The following is a 21,657-nucleotide window of genomic DNA, read 5'->3' as shown; positions in this document are numbered from 1 at the left end:
GTTTCAAAATAGTTTCAACACATTGCTTTTATTTTCTTAAAAAGCTCACATAATAGGCATCGATATGCGGGAACTCATTGTGAATACATCCACTATATGATAATACATACGATTGTAAATTTAAGCTGTGGCTGCTAAATTTGTCCAATGTACCACTAGCCACTTAGGCAGGTGACCAACCATCAACTGGAGGTCCAAATCTATTCTAAAAATCTAGTTGGCTGGAAAATAGCCTGGGGGAAGTGAATGTTGGGATGAAAAACAGATTGCTGACTGTAGACAAAAAGGGTATTTTCCTTAACTGGTAGGACTACTAAATGTCTTAATTTGTTATACAGCCCCTTAAACAAGTAAGATTAATTTACATGTCCTTCACTTTTTTGTTATCCTTTTTTTCTCCTGTGATTGGAAGGTCACAGGTTCGATCCCCATGTCTAACCCTGTGGAAGTGTCCTTGAGCAAGACGATGAACCCATACTCGCTTCAGGAATGCTGCAAACTGTCCACCCTCTGCCCCGGCCCCTCTGGTAAGATGCATAAGCATGTTAGAGTTACATGCTGGGTCCAAAATTAACAACCGGCAAGCGCCACATGCCAGTAAATTTAGTCTTTGGCAGGTAAATCAATAAGGGTCACCTGCCACAAGCTTCAAAATGCTCTCTTATAATTTTGAATTCTCTTGCACTTCATGATGAATTACAAACTTGATGCATTTTATGATGAAGTGAGCAAGTTTTAATTTTCACACAGGGTACATGGTTCTATACATTAAGTGTATATATATATATAATTATTTTGGCCAGTAAAAGTATATATTTTTTTTACTTTACCAGCCCTTGGCAGCTGAGCCAAAAAGTTAATTTCAGACTCTGGTTACAGAGAGTTACAGGTTATGTGTGTGTGTGTCACGGGGATATGTGAAGAAAACAAATACCTAATTACACTCTTTGCATAGTGTAGTGATTGGGAGCTCTAAAAATTCAAAACTTTATATTGATCATTGATCATAGAAGGTGGGTAGGTCATTTCCCAGAATGACTTTCTCCTCTGTGCTGTGTTCATCGATGGTGACGATGTAGGCCACGCCTCCACTGGAGCCGTCACGACTCATTGCCAAAGAGAGAGCTAGGAGAGAGAGAGAGAGAGAGAGAGAGAGAGAGAGAGAGAGAGAGAGAGAGAGAGTGTGTGTGAGAGAGAGAGAAAGAGAGAGAGACAGAGAGAGACAGAGAAACAGAGAGAGAGAGAGAGAGAGAGTGAGAGAGAGAGAGAGAGAGACAGAGAGACAGAGAGTGTGAGAGAGAGAGAGAGAGAGAATAGATGAGGGGATGAGACAGGAGAAATGGATCAAATGACAAGCCTAGGCCTAGTTTGCATAAGACACAATACACAACGTTCATGTCCATGTAATAATATCATAATAGCTTTTCGTATGACAATCAGTACTACTTGCCACATTTCTTTGTCTCTTTCTGAACAGGCTTCTATGGAAGCCCATTCCCGCCACTCAATAAAATAAAAAACGACTCAATTCTGACTTTATATCTCACAATTCTGACTTTTTTTTTTTTGCGTGAGAAAAAAAAAAAGTCAGAATTCCGAGATATAAAGTCAGAATCCTGAGATAAAATCAGAATTCTGAGATATAGTCAGAATTGTGAGAAATAAAGTCACTATTGAGTCGTTTTTTATTTTATTGAGTGGCGGGAATGGGCTTCCACAGGCTGCACTGCACTCCATTTGACTTGTGGGAAATCACTTACTGCTGACAACAAACTGCTGGCACTCCTCCTTGCTCATGCCTTTGCGATACTCGGCATCAACAAACCCGTAGACGTACGAACTGCCAGAACCACCGACTGCAAAAGGTTGCCTTGTCAAGAGGCCATTCAGGGTCGCAAACACCTGAGAGAGGTCAAAGGGCAAAGGGAGAGAGGAGGAAACAAGGTTTCAAAATCTTCCTGTATGAACTCCTATACCATACAGTAGGCTGTGGACCCTTTTATTCAAAGTGCCTTACAGTACCACAACTGCATACTTTTTTGGCATGGGTGGCCCCAGTGGGAATCAAACCCTCAACTCTGAAAGTGTTAATAACATGCTCTACCTATTAAGCTACACAGGAACACTTGTTATGTAACAAAGACAAAACAGATCGTATGTTTTAGAAGTAACTTTGGAAATTAACATTTTATATATTCATCCAGGGAAGGTAAACTGAACGGTACGCTCTATTTCAGCCACGCCCTGCTTCAGTTTCACACAGTCACACACATTCACACCTGGGAGCTGCCCAGTACAACCACAGTCTTCTACTGTTGGTCCTCTACTAACCAGTAATCCCTTAAAATAACCTTACATTTACATTAATTCACCCCTTAATTCAAGCAATATCCCCTTAAAACTAGTTAAGGGAGTTATTAATGGAGGAGACCCCATCAAACCACCACCTTAAACACCCCTTAATGTTTGACTGCTTACTTTCTAATTTAATGTAAAATTCAGGGAGACAGGAACTTTCCATTAATAACTCCAAACCATGCACAAAAGGCATAAAAAATCCCTTAATTTCTAGTGTCTCCACAAACCAATCCATGAATAAATCCCTTATAAACCCATGATACTAACCTTACTTTTTTCTTAAGCTATGTTATTTTTAATGGATAATTAATGTTTATGTAATGAGAAATTAATTTTGGTTACAAGCCTGATTCTCTACCCTCTAACCTCAAACCTCCAGGCTGCAGCTGCAACATTACTGACCTGCCCCCCCGCTCTTCTGTCCCAGCCGGCCACGATGAGATGCGCTGACAGCTCCTCCTTGTACTTGTACGAGATGTTCTTCACCAGCGTGGCAGCTGAGCGAACCTGGGGGTCCTCACCTATCTCAACACTGACACAGGAAGACATTAACAACATGCTGTAGCAGACTCTCAAACAGAGAAAGAGAAAGTGGCTCGAGTCTAGTCTCTGACCCTCAAAGTTTGGACAGGAGACTTGTTCAATAAATGTTAATTCTGTTCACAACTCTTAATTTTGAATGAGTCAGTGGTCTCAGTGCTTTGAGAGTATGAATCAATCAGAGTGTCTGGTTGCAAGCAAGGGTGTTGGATGACGTCTGATGTTATGGACCTGGAGCTCCTCCACACAGCATGAGGCAGTACAGAATCTATGAGTTGAGGCTGGTACTGAAACAGCCAAGTTCTGCACTGTGTGATTAGCAAAAGCACTATAGGTATTATTGAATAGGGCTGCAACTAACGATTATTTTCATTGTTGATTAATCTGTCGATTATTTTCTCGATTAATCGATTAGTTGTTTGGTCTATAAAATGTCAGAAAATAGTGAAAAATGTTTATCAGTGTTTCCCAAAGCCCAAGATGACGTCCTCAAATGTCTTGTTTTGTCCACAACCCAAAGATATTCAGTTTACTGTCATAGAGGAGTAAAGAAACCAGAAAATATTCACATTTAAGAAGCTGGAATCAGAGAATTTTGACTTATTTTTCTTAATTACTCAAACCGATTAATCAATTATCAAAATAGTTGGCGATTAATTTAATAGTTGACAACTAATCGATTAATCGATTAATCGTTGCAGCTCTATTATTGAATGCAACAGAAACCTGTTTGTGTTGGTCATGGTTCTAATACAGTGGAATATAACTAGGGCTTGACTGATAGGGGTTTTTGAAGGTTATGGATATTTTTTTTTTTTTTAGACTGAAGTTGCCGATAGCTGATACTTTTACTTTAAATTTGACCATTTTCAGCATTTAGCCAAAAAAATATGTTCAGTGTTAGCATTCAGTGAAATTTTCTGTATAGTATCCAGTGTTTCACCAAGAATCTTACTCTTAGCAGGGTGGAGAAGCCTCTGAAACAGCAGTTAGACCATCATGGGACACTAAAACTCTCCACTGCACCTATTCAATGGTAGGGGAAACTCTGGGATAAATATGTGATACGTGAATGAATAAGATGTGGTAAGACAATAAAGCTTCATTCAGCAAGTTTACAGACTGTTTTTACATAGCTGTAGTGAGGGAGTGGACGACACTGACAGGCCGATATCTGATATTAAATAAAAGTCCAATATCGGCCCATCAATCTACTTTCAGAGTATTTACCTGTGAACATCTAGCTGGTAGTTGACTATCTCAGCGATGGTCTGGGCGTCTGCTGCAGAGCCTGACAGAGCACAGTAGATCTTGTCATGGAGGGGAGACAGCTTGTTCATCACTCTGTTCACCACTGAAGCTCTGGATGGACGGATGAAGATGGAGGGGGTGTGGAGGGGGGGTAGTAGATGGAGAGGAAAATAAGGGAAGATAATTATAAAAGGGAAAGATGGAGAGGGGGTTTTGGAGAGAAGAGGCAGGCAAAAGAATGCTTGACAGGTTTCAAAATTACTGTAAACTTAATACTGACAGACACACACACAGATGCATACAAGCAAACACACACACACACACACACACACTGACTTACCCAGCAGACACACGAGAGTCAGATCCCAGCACAACTCCTCCATCATATTCTATGGCAAGGATAGTTGTCTGAAATCACAGGGGTAAAAAAAAACAATCATAATGCAGTTTTTAGCTCTTTTGTTTATACCGCATGTAGCCTCGACTGCAGGTCTGCAAAATGTGGATGTGTGCAGTGTTGCGCATAGTAGACAAGCCACCAAGTCTCTCGGAAGATATTCAAGCTTTCTCTTCCTGATCAATTAGATATTTCTTGTCATAAAACCTGAGCTACTTACTCCGGTTTTCACCTCCTCTGATAACCACTCAGGTCCTGTTTCTTCCAGCATGTTGATGCACTTTGAGAGGATTCAGGGAGCGACAAGAGACGATATCCGAGAAGTCAGGGAAATAAATGCAGCAGCAAACGGTAACCAGACGTTTAATCGACCCGTACAGGTTATATATTGTTTTCCAGTTGTCCCCAACCTCCTCTACAGCTTCAATTTATTTACGGCTTTTTGTAAAATCAGTCCTGTCGCACATCAGACGGACTCCATGTTTTCCTGGACTAAATCGAAATTGAAAGTTATTCTGTTACTCGCCTGCCAATGAGCTGCAGCCCTGTCATAGTTTGTTTGCAGCAGTCTAACACTCATTTTAACAAACATACAGTAGATTCAAATTCAGTGAAGATTGAGTGCTCTTTGAGTGTCTGCATTAGGCTATTTTTTTTTTAATTGTATGTGCCATAAACACTTTCTATTGCCATAAATATTAATAAATAGATTCTATCCTCAAGAAAAAATTTAAAGCCTTAAAATGATATGGGGTAAATGTTTGAGAAAGCATTAAAATAGGAATTTACAAATATGAAACAACACATAAAATAATCCCAGAATATTGTCTCAGGCTCAGAACTCAGGAAGCAAAGAAAGAGAGCAGAGAAACAACATAGATTTAGAAAAGACTATTTATTTTAATGAGCACATATTCTCTTATAACAAAAAAAAAAATCAATGCAGTTTGGATATGGCAGCAGAACCTCATCACATAATGGAAATGTTTCTATTTTAAGAATTTAGTGTGTAATAGAAACCCTGGGTTGAAAATCCTGTTACAGATTACAGGACTATGGATACTCAAGGATATAAACAAATGGGTGAAAATAAGTTTGGAATAAACTAGTCTGCTCATAGGAACATAGCATGGACTCAACAGTTAAACTGGCCATTGCTTATCATGCTACCAATTCCACATATGATTCCTGACTGTTTTTCATTAATAGTCAGTTGACTTCTTTTTCAGGTGTCTAAAGTTCAAGCTAGCCTGAGAATTTATACTCCCAGCCTACGCACTTTGATGAATGCAGCATCATTTTGTGAGAGGATGTGGATTTAACTGGTGGTGGTGGAGGGAAGGGCATACAGCTGCTAGGAAAATTTCTTATGTCCTACACAGTGCAAACTGGAAGCACAATTGTGGCTCGTTATTCCAGGCTATTCCCCCTTTTCCAAATGCATCAAAACTTGATTGGCTGTTTGAAGGAAGTCACTCATCGTGGAACTTGGGCAGCTTGTTGCCAGGGACGACCACATGCTCCGCCCCCGCTTCCGTGATCACCACTAGATGAGCCACGCCCCCGCTGACGTTGTCTCTGCCCATGGCCAGGGCGAGAGCTGTGAGTACAGGGACAGAGGTAAGGGAACGAGAGGGAGGGAAAGAGAAGGCAGGGAAGGAAGGAAGGAAGGAAGGAAGGAAGGAAGGAAGGAGGAGCGGTGGAAGGAGAGGTGGGGGAAAATAGGTCAACGGCAACATGCATAGACTTGCAGTGTATAACATTTCTACAACATTAACTACACCTGCCAAGTCAGTAACAAAAGTTGAAAGTTGAAAAATTTAACAACTTATTTCCATTTACTTTAACTCTAAATAATTCCCCATAAAACAGGTACATACAACACTGTAGGATCCTCTGATGTTGGGTGTGTAAAAACACAAACCTCTAAAATCTAAGTCTAACTTCCTTCCTTTGAATCTAACTCTAAACTCTGAATGGCTTTTCTTAACCCTTACTTATGTGACAAAAGTATAAACCACTTCCCCATAAAACAGGGAGGTATTATACTGTAGGTTTAGGAGTTTAGGTGCATGAAGAAGATAACACAATAGTACCGTTAGTGGCAAACTGTAGGCACTCCTCTCTGGTCATGTTGGGTTTGTATTTGGCGTCAGTGTAGCCGTAGATATAAGTGCTTCCTGAGCCAGCGATAGTGAAGGGCTGACTGATTAACATCCCACCTAGAGACACGACGTACACCTGGAGATGGCAGAGCATAGAGAATATACAGTAGGTACAGCAGCTATATTGTATACAGCAACAGACATTCAGAAAGCAGCAGCGTGGCCTGATGGGTAGAGAGACTGACCTAAAACTGAAAAGTCACAGATTCAATCCCAGTGTCGTTAATACTTAAAATGTAGATGTCAACAAAACATGCAAACAGTCCAGTGTTTTCTGCTATATTCATTCAGCAGTGTTAGGCCACCACAGCACGAATATTACTACTGCTACAGCTGAGGAAAATGTGAAATTAAAAAAGTTACCATTTATTCCAATTCCACCCCGAATTACTAAAATAACCCTAATTCATCCAGGGAAAGTTGAATGAATATGTATGTTCTTGTTAAGCACTGCCCTGCTTCTGTATGAGTATAAAAGGATTTGATTTACAATCTCTGTACACAGCCTACACAACTACTGCTGTTACTACTGCTACTATTACAACTGCTACTACTAAAAGTACTACTACAACTACTACTATTACTATTGCTATTACAACCGCTACTAACTACTAGTATTACTACTGCTATTACTACTGCTACTATTACCATTGCTACTAGTACTACTAATACTACTAATAGTGCTAATACTACTCCTACAACTACTAGGCTACTACTACTACTGCTACTAGTGCTACTATTACTTCTACTGCGAGTATTACTACAACTACTGCTATTACTACTGCTACTATTACTACTGCTAGTAATATTAGTAGTACTGCTGCCTCTGCTACTACTATTATTTCTACTACTACTGCTACCACTACTACTACTGTTACTACTACTGCTACTACTACTACTGCTGCTACTAATACTACTACTATTGCTAATAATACTACTACTAATACTACTGCTACTACTAATACTATTGCTGCTACTGCTACTACTACTATTGCTACTAATACTACTACTAATACTACTGCTACTACTAATACTCTTGCTACTACTGCTACTACTACTACTACTACTACAAGTACTAGCACTGTTTCTACTACTAGTACTCTTTCCACTACTGCTACCACTGCTACTACTACAGCTACTACTGTTGTTACAACTACAATCTACTACTACCATCTACTACAACATCAACAGCTACAACCTGACTGCTGTCATACTGTTACCAACCTGCGGCCCCTTCTTCCTGTCCCAGCCTGCTGTGATGAAGCCGGCCTGAAGCTCATCCTTGGTTTTGTAACACAGTTCCTTCAGGACTGATGCTGCTGCCATCACCTGCGGAGGACTCTCCATCTGGATGCTGCGGGGGTGGAGGGGAGACGAGGGGGGAAGTGGGAGAGACATAAAAGGGAGAGAGAGAGAGCAAAAGAGATAAGAGAGGGGCAGCTTTTACAGTAAGTTAGCAGTATAATAGTGGTAGTAGTGGGGAGAGAGTCTGTGTATTGCCTGTGATTAATCTGTACAAGTGAATAATCACTGTTACGTGTGTGTGTGTGTGTGTGTATGTGTGTGTGTGTGTGTGTGTGTGTGTGTGTGTGTGTGTGTGCGTCTGGTACCTGTGGAAGGACAGGTGGAACTTAGCGGCCTTGAGGACGGCCTGAGCGTCTGCCAGCGAGCCAGCCATGCAGCAGAAGATCCGGTCATGAACCTGAATCAGCTTGTTGATGGTCTTAGAAGATACATAGTCCCTAGAGAGCGAAGAGAGAGAGAGAGAGAGAGAGAGAGAGAGAGAGAGAGAGAGAGAGAGAGAGAGAGAGAACATGTATGTGGAAAATACCAAGATTTAAGCAGATTTCATAATTTGTGAAATTGCATGATGCTGTGGAGGATGTTGTGGGGAACTGTTGGCTTGTTCTGGCTCTCTCTCCACTTCAAAAGCTCTCTATTCCACATCATCATACTCGTGAATTAAATTTCATCTATCAGTTAAACAGGCTTGTTTGTTTTGCATGATTTTACCCTTCCTTTGTTGCTGTGTTAGAACTGTAACAGTTTATCTTGGGGATCAATAGAATTATCTAGCGGTCTATCTGCTGTATGAAGATGTCTGACAGTAAAGGCAGTTTTTGTTTATTGTCACAACATCCTCACCCTCCAATGGAAGCCCTTGAATCTGAACCAATGATGACGCCTCCATCAAAGGTCACTGCCAGGATGGTGGTCTGTGGGAGAAAAGTGGAGAAAAAAGTGATGTGGTGGTGATTTTTGTTATGTAGCCTATTAGTCTAATGTGATATCATTATTCAGCATTACAGGGCGACACATCCACTCTGACGTCTATTCATTAAACCAGGCCACTGTTAACCTATGAATTCTGGGATTTAGAGTCCTATGTAGGAATGGTTTTGATGAGGAGGATATTATCTGAAAATGAAAGTATACCCAGCTCTTCTCTTTGCTGAAATTTAAAGAATACACTCGCCCAAAAGGTAACATGTAAACATTTCCTGATACAAAAACACACATGTAGTGTCGAGGCAATAACTTCACGTTGTTTTTAGGTTAATAATAATCAGGTCCAGGCATCACCTGTTCATCCGCGAAATTAATTATCAGTTAGTAACGCGGGATAATGTCGTGGTGCATCACCAGACGGAGATACAGTAACCTGGTGCGGATTTACTCACCCCTGTGCTGACTCCTTTTACTTGCGAGTCCATACAGTGTTTCTCCATTTTTCACTCCAAAACGAAAGAGAGCGAGAGAGGAAAGTGACGCTTCAAACAGCGACCTCAGGCGCACCGAGGCGGACCAGTCCCATCGCAGTCAGATCCAGTATGGCGCTATCAAATGTCCTCGAAACCCCAACAGCGGGGTTTAATTTCGACAACGCGGCAAGGTAAGATTTGAGTTTCTTTATATGTTTCCCCCAGTAACAGACTATAGCAACAAGAAGCAAATAAAAATGAAACAATTCTCCGTTCACAGTAAGCTTTCATCGGGATCAAAAGTGAAAGTAACTTTTTTCCCTATCCGATTTGGGGTCTTATCAGTTTACACATCCAAGGAATAAACTACAGTGTTGTATCTGTGCACTTCACTTATTTTAACTCTGCATGTATTTTCATGCGTTCATCAATTGTTAAATACATCAATACACCCCCGCCCCCACCTCTCTCTCTCTCTCTCTCTCTCTCTCTCTCTCTCTCTTTAGAAATGCTGTTTTGGAGGGTCAGCTTGAGGGAGGACAGGCACCCAAACCTCTGAAGACAGGCACCACCATAGCAGGAGTGGTGTTTAAGGCAAGTGATACAATGGTACACACACTGTACACTGGATAACTAACTACAGTAGTGCGGTGCATGGAAACACACAGGCTCGTCTTTTGAGTTTCCTTCACCTGCCTTGTACATTTTCTTTACACTTTTGTTTATTCCAGGGAAGGTTTGATGAGCATGCATCCTCTTTCTCAGCAACATCATGTTTCATTCATACAGTTGCACACATTCACATATTGGGAGCTGCTCAGTACAACCACAGTCAGTGCTAATTTAACTGAAAGCATTAAATTTGACTCATATAAACACTGGAGTAGTTTTGGGGTTCAGTGCCTTGGTCAACCTGGGCATCTTCAGGGCAGTTGTTGAGGGTGCGAGAATGTCACTTTGTTTTTACCCATGTTTATGTCCTTTGTCGCTCCGTAAAAGCACTTTCTTTCTGATGAATGCGTTGGTTAAAACCACATCATGAATTTACATATAATTTCAGGAATATAAAATTTTACTTGTCTTAATAACATCCCAATTTGTCTGTGTTGATTCAGGATGGGGTGGTGCTGGGAGCAGACACAAGAGCTACCTCCAGTGAAGTGGTGGCGGACAAGATGTGCGCCAAGATCCATTACATTGCTCCAAATATATAGTGAGTGCCATGAGCGCTGGACTGAAACCAGTTAAAGGAAAAATCCACCCTCAGATACTCTTACACTGTTAAATATCCTCAGTCTGTGATGTTCAGTGCATTCCAGGAGATATTTTGTGATGAAGTGTTGTAATTTACCTTTTTGTTAAACCCACTTTCCCTCAACTTGCCTCGTCTGCTTCTACTTCAGTTAGTGATTTCCTACATTTCCCAGAATGCCTTTTGCTAACCCCCAGACAAGGGCGTTCTCTGTGTCTGTATGTGTAGGTGAAGAAAGCAATAGCCTATTAAGTTTTTCCAGTCAACAAAAGTTGAGAGTGGAGAACAATGCTGTGGTGTGCTATGCCTGCTTGTTCAAATCAGAGAAAAGCTGTTGAACAGGGCGTTGTTTTTCACACGGTAGCCTACCAACGACAGATCCACAAAGCTGCAGAACGCAATGTGGCTGCATTGCATTCTGGTCTATTTTCTGCTAATGTGGGTGGAGAAATTGGTCTCTGTTCCTCTTCTACGATGGATTTCTCCCTGTATGATTGTTGAACGTTTGTGCAAAATGGCGGCTCTAGAAAGAAGCTTTCATTCTGAAACCTTCTGGCGTTTACTGTTGATGTTTTTGATAGCTGATAAAAAATCTGCTAGCATTGTAGCTGCTGGAAATATCTTGACGTGACACTATGTCGTGTGTGTTTGGCCAGTTATCCACGGGAAGAAGAGAAATACACCAGCAAACAACAAAATGGGCCCAGATATGGAAGCTACATTGCCAATAGCTGCTTTTTTAACAGTGTCTTAGGATCTATTTTTACACTTTCCATGTTATATTTGATTTGCAAAAATAAAAAAGATCTAAAGTTCGATCCCCTCTCTCATCCTACCAACTATTCTTTCTTCATCTGTCTTTATGTATCTCTATTTCTCCCTCTCTCTTTTTCTCCTAAATCTCTCCCTCTCTGACTCTCTCCTGTCCCCTCTCTATTATCCATCTCTTTCTCTCTCTCCTATCCCTTCACTCACTGTCTTTCTCTCTTCTCTCTCTCTCTCTCTCTCTCTCTCTGTCTCTCTCTCCTCTCTCTCTCTCTCTCTCTCTCTCTCTCCAGTTGCTGTGGAGCAGGTACCGCAGCAGATACAGAGAAGACCACAGATCTTCTCTCCTCCAACCTCACCATCTTCTCTCTGAACAGCGGGAGGAACCCTCGCATGGTCATGGCCGTCAACATACTACAGGATATGCTGTACAGGTGTGTGTTGCTTGTGTGTGTGTGTGTGTGTGTGTATGCTCACGTACGTATCTGTGTATGTGTGTGTTTTTCGGCACCTGTGGGTATGTGTTTGTCTGTGTTGATTGTGTACAGAGTTTTAGTGTTTATGTATGTGTGTGTGAAAGGGTGCATGTGTGTGTGAATCCAGACACATTTGGACACATTTGGATAACTGTACAATCAGCACATCTTAGTATTAATCAAGTTTCCCACTGGATGTTTTCATCTCTCTGGTCCTCAGGTACAAGGGCCAGATTGGGGCCAATCTTATACTGGGAGGGGTCGATTGCACTGGGAGCCACCTGTACACAGTGGGGCCTTATGGGAGCGTGAATAAAGTGCCTTACCTTTCAATGGGTATGCAACATGACACTGTTTACCTTGAAAGATTACTTAATGCATTTACTTCTACTCCTAGTACATATTTATCTAAAAATTACATTATACATACTATGTCTTAGATATTATATATAAATGTTCATATAAATGTTCAGATTAGAACAGCAAATGTAAAAGCTTTCATTCAGCGTCCTGGTGGCTCAGTGGTGTAAGGCGCGTACCATGTAAACAGCAAAAATGCCCCCAAAAATAATCTTTAAAAAAAAAAGCAAAATCTTTCATGAACTGGCTATAGGTTGAATCACTATTGTGCTATAGCAATCAACGATAGACAGTAAAATTGATATATATTTGTATGAAAATGTTGAAAATGCAGATTATTACCTTAACTCCCATTATGTCATTTATATACAAATTACATCATACATTTACTTTTACTGCTGTTACACATTTTGTTTACACACAGACTGCATCCCGTCTCTGTTTCAGCTGACTTTACTTTGTGTTCATGCAGGATCTGGTGACCTGGCCGCCCTCGGGATCCTAGAGGACAGGTTCAAACCCGACATGGAGGTAGGTCACCTGGACAGATACATGCGCGTTAAAAGCCTTTCAAATTTTCTAGTTGCCTTGAGAAGAAGAAAGTGAGAAAATTCCTAAATCCAGAAGTTGGTAAAGACTTGCTGCTGTTATCAAAGCAAAAGGTGCTTCTACCAAGTATTTATTGAAGTGTGTGCACAATGTGCTTTAGGTTTACATTGTTAATACATTGTCAGAAATTAGAAGACCTGATCTTTATTTTGCTGGTTATTCTATCCAAAAAGTTAATGTGAAAAAAGTCTGAGTTAATGGGTTTTAATTTCAGGCCTCAAGCCACTTAAACCTAGAAAAGTTGAAAGGGTGTGTAGACTTTTAACATCCACTGTAGTTGGGTTTTAAAGCAAATACATTTCTCTCTATATTGTTCATATTCTCCCTTTGTTTCTTTTTCTCACACTCTCCCTGTTTCCCTGTCTTCTTCTCTACCTCTCCCTCTTCTTTCCCTCTCTGTTTCTCTCTCTGTTTCCCTCGTATCCCTCTGTTTCCCCAGCTGGAGCAGGCAAAGGAGTTGGTGCGTGATGCCATCCATGCGGGCATCATGAGTGACCTCGGCTCAGGCAACAACATCGACATCTGTGTGATTACCAGACAAGGAGTGGACTACATCAGACCCTACCAGGAGTCAGAGTATAAAGACAGCAGGTAGTGATCGCTTTCAGTCACAGCGTATGAGTTGATTTGAACTGAATTGTATGGGTGATGGTGGTGATAAAAACCTTTTTCATTCAATCATGGATCCAAATTGAGTGTATTTAGTCAGTATCGCATTAGAGCACTCAGATTACTTTTTGTGACTTAACGCTTTTGCTTTTCAATTCTTAATCGGCTTACTGTTTTAAAAACAGAGCAAACATCTAGCATTGCATTTTAAAACAATCAATAACACACTTGGCAACTCTTTATTAAAAGTTAATACAACTAACCTTTAAGTTGAGTAATGTAACATAATTTGTTAAAGTAAGTAACAAAGTAATGTAATTAATTACTTTTACAAGTAACTTTCCCCAACACGGTCCCCAAACCCAGGCTTACAGTAGGCTACTCTCTCAACATTTTGGGTCCCATATCTTGTGCACTAAAAGACTCAGTCAGGGTTGTTGATTGGTTTTAATGCATTCACTAAAAGGATAATTAGCTCAACAGTTAATCTAAAATCGTTCTCTCCATCTCTCTCCCTCCCTGATAGGAAAAGGAGATACAAGTACCGTCCAGGCACAACACCAGTTTTGACTGAGAAAATAGTTCCCCTAAAGCTGGAGGTTGTAGAGGAGACGGTGCAGCAGATGGATACAGCCTGAGTGACGCCCAACAACCACACCGCATAAACACCATCACACTTCTCTAAAAGTAGAAATGTTCAACTCTTTGGAAACGGGGCAAGAGACAGTCATCAGTTTTTATTACATTATTATTTACAGATTTTGAATATTAGGGGTGAATCATCTTGAACAGGCTACAGATGCAGCCAACATAGAAGTTGCCAACATGGTTCCTGCACTGCTGCTACTTTTTTGGCTCCACATTGATGGGGAATTATTCAGAAAAACCTGCAGTAGTAAAGCAGGATACTACAGGATACTACGGTGATACTACAGTGTCCATGTGTGTGATGTGTGTGTGTGATGTGTGTGTGGGTGGGGGGGTGGGGGGGATTATAGATTATAGGACATTTTTTTCAATATGGAATACTGATTAAAACATTGAATAAAATTATATTTACAAACAACTCTGATGCCATCCTGTTGCTCAATGCTGTTCATATTTTGTATTATTATTATTATTATTATTATTATTTATTGGCACACCAGAATATCATCTACTATACAGCAGCCTGATACTGACTATTATAATAGACCCATTGAACTGGAGGACATTTAGGCTACTGTATTGAATCAGTAATGCAATTTTCCCCTGCTGGCCTCCTGAAACCTGACTGCTGCATTTCTGCTTATCAACTGATGATGAAACAAAGTAACGCTCTCCTATTGGCTCATACTGTTTTGACCCATCTTTTTATTTAGGCTGGTATCATGGAGGTTTTATTATTTTGATCAATGAACTTTTTGGAAAAACAAAAAAAAGAAGCAATAAGTTTATCACATATATTCATTAGTCAGGGATCGATCCAGTATTGCTGACAGGTTTTTCATGCTGATTTGAGAGGGAAAGACAGGCTCCACTAAAAATAAAAAAAAACTCTTTCACTTTCGAATTCTTTGTCGCCTACAAGGAAATTATTCTTGATGCATCATTGCCTAGTCTGACATTTTTGAAAGCTTTACTCCTAATCTCTAGACTACATTTAAAATATAGTTTCTACCGCACTTCAATCATGGCTCTTTTCGAAGTAACTGGTTTTAAGTCTTATTGTGAACTTCGTGGACAGATTCTCGCAGCCGGACAGACGCATCTCATCGACCGACCCAATCATTACACTTTCGGGACCGAAACTCAGGAATTTGCTGTGCCATTGGGTGTAGATGTGAGTATCATTTTACTTTAAATTTTGGTAACAATACACTGAATCATATCCAGTAAATCTGCTACAAGCGTGAAGCGTGCACCAGGAAGGCGCGAGCGTCGAAGTTATTTTACGCGTCTCTTAGTTTCAGAGAGTGTGGCGTGTCTGCTTCTAATGAAATGTCATATCCTGAAGTTATTTTCGCTAACACAAGCGATTGTCAAACAATATTAGCTTATGGTAGACATACCACTCTCAATTTCTCTTTCAAACACACACACACACACACACACACACACTACATAGCCATTATACATCATGCATCCCTCTGCTTTCCACCTTCATTTTAGCCTTCTGGGTTTCTCAAGTCCTGCAGCCGTGAAGGGGGAGTGTGTATAGACCTGAACCATGGTACCACCACCCTGGCCTTCAAGTTCAGGCATGGGGTCATCGTGGCAGTGGACTCCAGAGCCTCAGCTGGCAGCTACATAGGTAACAACAAGCACCGTCAATACACTGTCAGGGTTCCTACCCTGTCTTTGAAAGATTCCCAATGGTCCTGTGCCAGAGCTAGGTTCCTATATGCACGTCTGGAAAGTTGTGGAAAAGTGTGGAAAATTAATTGGATCATTTCCATGCCTGGAAAAGTTTCGGACTTGCACAAAACGTCTGGAAAAATAAGTTGTACAGCAACTGGCATTTCACATATTCTGATATTAGATGTTGCGAAGAATAATCCTCAACTATAGAGTGACATCACCTAGTCCATAGTCATATTGCCCAGCCACTATCAGCATACTGTATATCAGATTGAATACCAAACAAATTGTCAAATCCATTCAAAAAAATGTAGAAAAGGGTGTAGAAAAGGAATTTTTAGAAAGTTTTGAGGGACCATGAACTGTAGTCCAACACAACTTGTGTATGGTAATAAATTAACCAAACTGGACATTTATAGTGTAGTATACTACGGTATGGTTTGGTATGGTACGGTATAGTACAGTATTGGATAGAATTTAGCATAGCACAGTATATTTCACATAATTTACATGCTTCCACTTGCAACCTGTATCCCCTCTGTCCATTCCCATATGTCATCACTCCTTCTCCCACATGTGCTGTGGCTCTGCAGCATCAAAGGAGGCCAACAAGGTGATAGAGATCAACCCGTACCTGCTGGGGACCATGTCAGGCAGCGCTGCAGACTGCCAGTACTGGGAGAGGCTCCTGGCCAAAGAATGCAGGTCTGTCATTTTGTCTGTATGTCTGTCTGTGTTTTCCTCATCTGTCTCTATTCCACTTTGTCTGTGTACTTGGAGTGACTGCTGGTTATGGATTGCAGGTCTGTCCAATTGTCTGTACTTGCGTCCCTTAGGTTTAGTTGGCCTGGTGTTAATGTCAGCACGAGGGAGAGATTTAATTAGGCACAGGTTCACCTCACTGACTGGGTGGGCCAGCCTGGGCTCTCTCCAGCCCCTGATCAATCATCAGTCACCACCCCACCTGCCACACACCCCCACAGCCCGACCGAGGCTGGGCTGCTGTCTCACCCACAACCGACATATGCACTCCACACTATGAGTGTCAAGTGCATATGTAAAAGTTTATCACATTGCCACTCCGACCCCCTCCATTCCCTTCCAGTGGGGCGTCACAACGTCACTGCATGGCACAAGGTGTCTGTGTTGGGGCGCGGTCGTGTCCGCAGCATAATGAGTGGGCAAAGCCTTTTGGCCGATCGCTGTAGGGTGCACAACAAGGCATTAACAACAAGGAAGTGCCGGTGAGGTCGGAGGTAGGCTGTTAGGGCTCTGCACCTTTTTACAAGGATTGGCTAAGCAGGGCAATTTCATCTCATAGCTGAGTGTCAGCAGCTTTTGCTGCCCGCCTCTCCCTCTATCAAGAGGGTCAAATCAACACCTCCTCCACATGCACATACACACACAGTAGCTACTTATTTACTATTCATTTATTTATCAATGATAAAACGTGCAAATTAAAACATACATACAAGTAAACCAAACAATTTTAAAATGGTATCAAATGTCAGTGTCATCATAAACCCAGGTTATTGACAATAATTCTCATAGGTATTTTTTTTAATTTTGTCTAGGACAGACTGCTGGCATAGGCCAGCCTTGAGGGGTTGGCTGATTGATTGGCTGGTTGATTTGCTGATTAATCGATTGGTATAAATTATTATTACTTCTTCCAGGCTGTACAAGCTGAGGAACAACCACAGGATCTCTGTGGCTGCTGCCTCCAAGCTGCTGTCTAACATGATGCTGGGTTACAGAGGCATGGGCCTCTCCATGGGCAGCATGATCTGTGGATGGGACAAACAGGTACGCTGTGTGTGTGTGTGTGTGTGTGTGTGTGTGAGTCAGAGAGAGTGAGTGAGGAGGTGAGCGAAAGGGAGTGGAAGGTTTTAAGTTAGTAATGCAGCAGTAGTAGTCACAGAGACAGAGAGAATCTGCATGTGTGTGTCCAGTGTAACTGTACCAGTGAATAATGACCCACAATGTGTGTACAAATGTGTCTGTGTGTGCTGTGTGTGTGTTTTTGTGTGTCTCACATTCAACATCACTATCACCTATCTCTTTATCACTCTCTTTATCACTCCATATCGTACCAAGTTATATACAACAGGTAGCTCCAGCTAAGCAGTCTGATTGGTCAAAGACCAAGCTGTGCTGCTGTTCAAGCCGTACTCATGATTCCCATAAAGCATAGGTAGCCATACTTTATATAAAACGTTATTTGTTGCTTATCTAACTCTTGTGGTTACAAGGGGGCATTTGGCTTACTTTCTTCTTTATTCTCTTGTTTTTTATTATTATTATTTACAATACTTTAAAGAAAACTTTTCAGGCACTTCTCGTGTTGGAAACCGCTTCATAAAAACCACAATAGCTGACAATAGTTTCAAAAACTCAACACCTCTTTGCTCAGAAAGCTCCCCCACCTCCCTCAACACACACACACCACCCTCTCCCCTTCCCCACACACACCAAGTCAAAATTTGACTGTCTACTCTACCAGACACGACCATTTGGAAGTGCCATTCTATTCTCAAAGTCTAGTTGGCTGGTAAAATAACGAACGTAGCGGGTGAATTTGGAGACTTGGAGCTACTGTGACCTGTAAGAGTTATTTTCCTGCGTGCTCTGCAGGGTCCTGGTCTGTACTACGTGGATGATAATGGGACGCGTCTGTCCGGCCGCATGTTCTCCACCGGCTGTGGGAACAGCTACGCCTACGGTGTGGTGGACAGCGGTTACCGGGAGGACATGACGGTAGAGGAGGCGTATGAACTGGGCCGCCGAGGCATCACTCACGCTACGCACCGGGACGCCTACTCCGGCGGGGTGGTCAACAGTGAGTATGCTCTGAAAATTATCCCAAAGTTGTCCCAAAACATTCATCTCCCACTCATCTACCACCTAGACAAATATTTCAAGGAAAATCAGTTGAAGTTTGACCAAAGCCTTATGCTTTTGTACTACAAAGTTAGAAAATTTACTGTATTTTTTTATTCTTTAGATGTATGAAGCTATGGTATATGAGCACTTGGAAAAGTTTAAGCATCGTTGTTTTGTGTGTGTGTGTGTGTGTGTGTGTGTGTGTGTCCAGTGTACCACATGCAGGAGGACGGCTGGATAAAGGTGTGTAAGGAGGACGTCTCAGAGCTGATCCACCGCTACAGGAAGGGCATGTTCTGAGTCTGACCCCAGATCAGACCAACCATGGCACTCTTTGAATAAGGTCCATAAATTAAGGTTTCCAAAATTATATATGTATACATACTATATATACAGTATGTATGTATATATATACACAGCGTTTTTGAATTGAAGTTGTAAAAATTATTCCCGTCTAGGGGGAAAAAAATTATTTTGGCAAAAAATTGTATCCTTAAGTATGTTTATAATAAAGTGTAAAAGTGTCATCATTTTGTCAACCAAGGACTTAACTTACCTATTATGCTTTAAAAAAAATATACCCCAAGTTGTGGATATCTAATTTTGGAAAGTAATTCTATGACTCCACCTAGTTACAACAGCGTGTGCAAGGAAGGGCGTGGTCTGATTCTGATTCTGGATCAGTATCCAACTCACTGTCAGAATATTAAAGGAGGGGTATCATTTGGTTTTTCAGCAATTTTATATAATTACCTGGTGTCTATAAAATACATCTGTGAAGTTTTTTTCAGTAAAAATCGTTTAGTTATAGCTTTAGCTATTCACTTCCCAGTGTTTGTTTCCCACCTACAAGAAAACAGATCGTTTTACATAAGCAGCTTCTTATGCTAATGACCTACTGCTCTGATTGGCTAGCCATTCTGGAAGGCCCGCCCTCCTCTTAGCGCTGATTGGTCGATTTCAGACAGTCCAGTGTCTACATAGAAACTGGAGCAAAATCTGACTGGCTTGTACAAGCGGGTGTGTTTTATAGTTAGTGACTGTGGGGAAATGGCATAGTAACATGATATAAATTTTTTTATTGTGATTACTTCACACCTCCAAGTACCAAAATCACCAGAAATACTAAGAATTGCCACATCCTAGGATACCCCACCTTTAAGTGCTACACAGAGCCATTTCTCTCCCTGTATATGAACCCAAACTTTCCAGGATTACATTGTTGAGTCTGTACTACCTGGTGTTGAGGACTGGCTGCTGTGTCACAAATCTCCCAGCAACAACAACTGCTGCCATCATGGAGGATTACTTTGGATAGCTGTGCACTAATAATGGCTTAATATATAACAAGAAAGAGACACCTGAAAAAGATTGTTGTCGTGTGAGTGAATTTAGTAACACAAGTAAAAATGAATTGTCTAATCAGGTAGATTTGTCTCTATATTTTGGTTAGTGTGACACAGTAAACTGTCTTGTCTTGAGCCCTAGTCTCTACTCTAAAGCATTATGACTTTGACTATGATAACTTGAGAAGTTCAGTTGACCTAAACAATCTGATCTAAGTTTAGTATTGTTAGCTGTCTAAATAGCCAGCTGGCTAATAGTTAGCTAACCAGCTAACCTGCTGTAATTTGCTAGCTAACAACCTGAAATTCAACTAAACACTAAACACAAATTCAATCAGATGTATTAGTGATGAGATGATCAGCTCCCAGTCAAAAACAGTGCAGAAATCAACTTCTATCAATTTCTATTAAATTCTCACAGCCAAGTCTCGGCCACTGTTGCCTAATAGCTGAGGACCTCCAGTATGGCCGCCAGAGGATGAGTTATGCCACCTGGAACTTGGGTGGATTCTCCCTTAAAGCAATGTCACTTTGGCAGATTGCTTTAATATGTTGTTCAGTTCATGACTGATTGACCCCAAATATCGGCCACTCTGGTGTCCTGTAGCCAACACCGCTCACTGACTTTTGTTTTAAAAACACAGTCTAAAAATCTTGAGACAAAAAGGCCAAGTGTACCTAGGTAACTTTATCAGTTGTCAAATATGTGAAATCTATCCCATCTGTCCAGGGTCCTACTTTTCAAGATCTTACACTTAACAATTTGAGACCTACTGAGAGTTGGTAAAAAGCAAAAATGTGCCAATATTGCTCCATGTGTCAACCTGTCAAATGAAAGGAGGGTCAAGGCTGCTTAATGATGTTTAGACGCCCACTGGACTTTCAAGAAATGAGCCTTCTTTTGTTATACTTGTGTTATCCATACTGATTTATACAATGCAGTTTTATAGTTCTGTAATTAAGACAAACATGGTTCAATGTAGCATTTTTGCTGTAAGATTGTGCAAACCAGACCAACTGTAACAGCGTTCGACACACATCTCCAAATAAAGACCGTTTTTCAACTCACTGCTCTGTCCTGTAATGATTAGCTTGGACTGATACTGCTTTATGATATAAAGTGTCAGGTACAAAATTCATAAGAGTGAGGTAGTATGACACTGAAAATGAGATGAATGTAATTCCTTATCTGGAAAAAGCAAAGCATTGCAGCCACTGGGAAAAAATATGTTTAAGTTTGAAGGGGAATATGTAAAATTTAAACTCCATACTGAATTCCAGTTCTTCAGGTCCTTATCCCAGCTTACTATCAATCACCTTGAATTACAGGAGGAGGGGCATGATTTAGAATAAGATATGTTCAAAATAATAGTGTTAAATTTTCTGATATATATACTGTATATACAGTTATGTCACCTGACATATACAGTGGCGACAGCTGTGATGTCATCTGTTTCCATGCAGAACTCGGCTCCACAGGTTTTCCCCAAGAGAAACAAGTCAGTCAGCTTCACCCTCATAGGTCTGTCTGGGTCTATTTTGTGTCACACTTCACATTGGCTTTATTCCAGTGTATTAACCTGTGTATTAACCTCTGGGAAAGT

General features: G+C 41.0%; 4 protein-coding genes across 4 annotated transcripts; 2 read left to right on the top strand and 2 right to left on the bottom strand.

Annotated features, from left to right (window-relative positions):
• Positions 1 to 8: 8 nt before the first annotated feature.
• psmb9a (proteasome 20S subunit beta 9a) lies at positions 9 to 5,032 on the bottom strand. The gene is made up of 6 exons (XM_071924488.2): positions 4,767 to 5,032; positions 4,490 to 4,557; positions 4,129 to 4,260; positions 2,761 to 2,890; positions 1,761 to 1,902; positions 9 to 1,125 (listed from the first exon to the last, which is right to left on the bottom strand). The coding sequence occupies exons 1-6, from the start codon at positions 4,815 to 4,817 to the stop codon at positions 998 to 1,000; spliced, it is 651 nt and encodes a 216-aa protein (XP_071780589.2). The 5' UTR covers positions 4,818 to 5,032; the 3' UTR covers positions 9 to 997.
• Positions 5,033 to 5,422: 390 nt separating this feature from the next.
• Positions 5,423 to 9,533, bottom strand: psmb12 (proteasome 20S subunit beta 12). Its single transcript, XM_071924493.2, has 6 exons — positions 9,393 to 9,533; positions 8,857 to 8,927; positions 8,322 to 8,453; positions 7,936 to 8,065; positions 6,643 to 6,787; positions 5,423 to 6,146 (listed from the first exon to the last, which is right to left on the bottom strand). The coding sequence occupies exons 1-6, from the start codon at positions 9,438 to 9,440 to the stop codon at positions 6,019 to 6,021; spliced, it is 654 nt and encodes a 217-aa protein (XP_071780594.1). The 5' UTR covers positions 9,441 to 9,533; the 3' UTR covers positions 5,423 to 6,018.
• LOC139931092 (proteasome subunit beta type-7) lies at positions 9,467 to 14,455 on the top strand. Its single transcript, XM_071924494.2, has 8 exons — positions 9,467 to 9,604; positions 9,920 to 10,007; positions 10,529 to 10,626; positions 11,724 to 11,864; positions 12,127 to 12,242; positions 12,739 to 12,797; positions 13,315 to 13,466; positions 14,011 to 14,455. Exons 1-8 carry the CDS (start codon positions 9,543 to 9,545, stop codon positions 14,120 to 14,122), a joined length of 828 nt encoding a protein of 275 aa, XP_071780595.2. The 5' UTR covers positions 9,467 to 9,542; the 3' UTR covers positions 14,123 to 14,455.
• A 433-nt stretch (positions 14,456 to 14,888) lies between these two features.
• On the top strand, positions 14,889 to 21,121 carry psmb8a (proteasome 20S subunit beta 8A). The gene is made up of 6 exons (XM_071924492.2): positions 14,889 to 15,306; positions 15,636 to 15,777; positions 16,418 to 16,529; positions 17,501 to 17,630; positions 18,459 to 18,663; positions 18,919 to 21,121. The coding sequence occupies exons 1-6, from the start codon at positions 15,157 to 15,159 to the stop codon at positions 19,005 to 19,007; spliced, it is 828 nt and encodes a 275-aa protein (XP_071780593.1). The 5' UTR covers positions 14,889 to 15,156; the 3' UTR covers positions 19,008 to 21,121.
• Positions 21,122 to 21,657: the final 536 nt, after the last annotated feature.

Source organism: Centroberyx gerrardi, chromosome 19 (genome assembly GCF_048128805.1).
Source record: "Centroberyx gerrardi isolate f3 chromosome 19, fCenGer3.hap1.cur.20231027, whole genome shotgun sequence".
In the NCBI taxonomy this organism is placed as follows: Eukaryota; Metazoa; Chordata; class Actinopteri; order Beryciformes; family Berycidae; genus Centroberyx; species Centroberyx gerrardi.
Note: the sequence above shows the minus strand (reverse complement) of the source record. Positions and strands in the feature narration are given on the sequence as shown.

Excerpts from the sequence above, each read along its gene's own strand:
- psmb9a (XM_071924488.2), bottom strand. The coding sequence starts at position 4,817 with ATGCTGGAAGAAACAGGACCTGAGTGGTTATCAGAGGAGGTGAAAACC. Across the intron at positions 1,903-2,760 it reads ACAGAAGAGCGGGGGGGCAG|GTGTTTGCGACCCTGAATGG; the intron begins GTCAGTAATGTT and ends GACCTCTCTCAG. Across the intron at positions 1,126-1,760 it reads CCAGCAGTTTGTTGTCAGCA|CTCTCTCTTTGGCAATGAGT; the intron begins GTAAGTGATTTC and ends TCTCTCTCCTAG.
- psmb12 (XM_071924493.2), bottom strand. The coding sequence starts at position 9,440 with ATGGAGAAACACTGTATGGACTCGCAAGTAAAAGGAGTCAGCACAGGG. Across the intron at positions 8,928-9,392 it reads TAAAAGGAGTCAGCACAGGG|ACCACCATCCTGGCAGTGAC; the intron begins GTGAGTAAATCC and ends TTTCTCCCACAG. Across the intron at positions 6,788-7,935 it reads ACAGGAAGAAGGGGCCGCAG|GTGTACGTCGTGTCTCTAGG; the intron begins GTTGGTAACAGT and ends TGCCATCTCCAG.
- LOC139931092 (XM_071924494.2), top strand. The coding sequence starts at position 9,543 with ATGGCGCTATCAAATGTCCTCGAAACCCCAACAGCGGGGTTTAATTTC. Across the intron at positions 10,008-10,528 it reads TAGCAGGAGTGGTGTTTAAG|GATGGGGTGGTGCTGGGAGC; the intron begins GCAAGTGATACA and ends GTGTTGATTCAG. Across the intron at positions 10,627-11,723 it reads TACATTGCTCCAAATATATA|TTGCTGTGGAGCAGGTACCG; the intron begins GTGAGTGCCATG and ends CTCTCTCTCCAG.
- psmb8a (XM_071924492.2), top strand. The coding sequence starts at position 15,157 with ATGGCTCTTTTCGAAGTAACTGGTTTTAAGTCTTATTGTGAACTTCGT. Across the intron at positions 15,307-15,635 it reads CTGTGCCATTGGGTGTAGAT|CCTTCTGGGTTTCTCAAGTC; the intron begins GTGAGTATCATT and ends CCTTCATTTTAG. Across the intron at positions 17,631-18,458 it reads TCTGTGGATGGGACAAACAG|GGTCCTGGTCTGTACTACGT; the intron begins GTACGCTGTGTG and ends CGTGCTCTGCAG.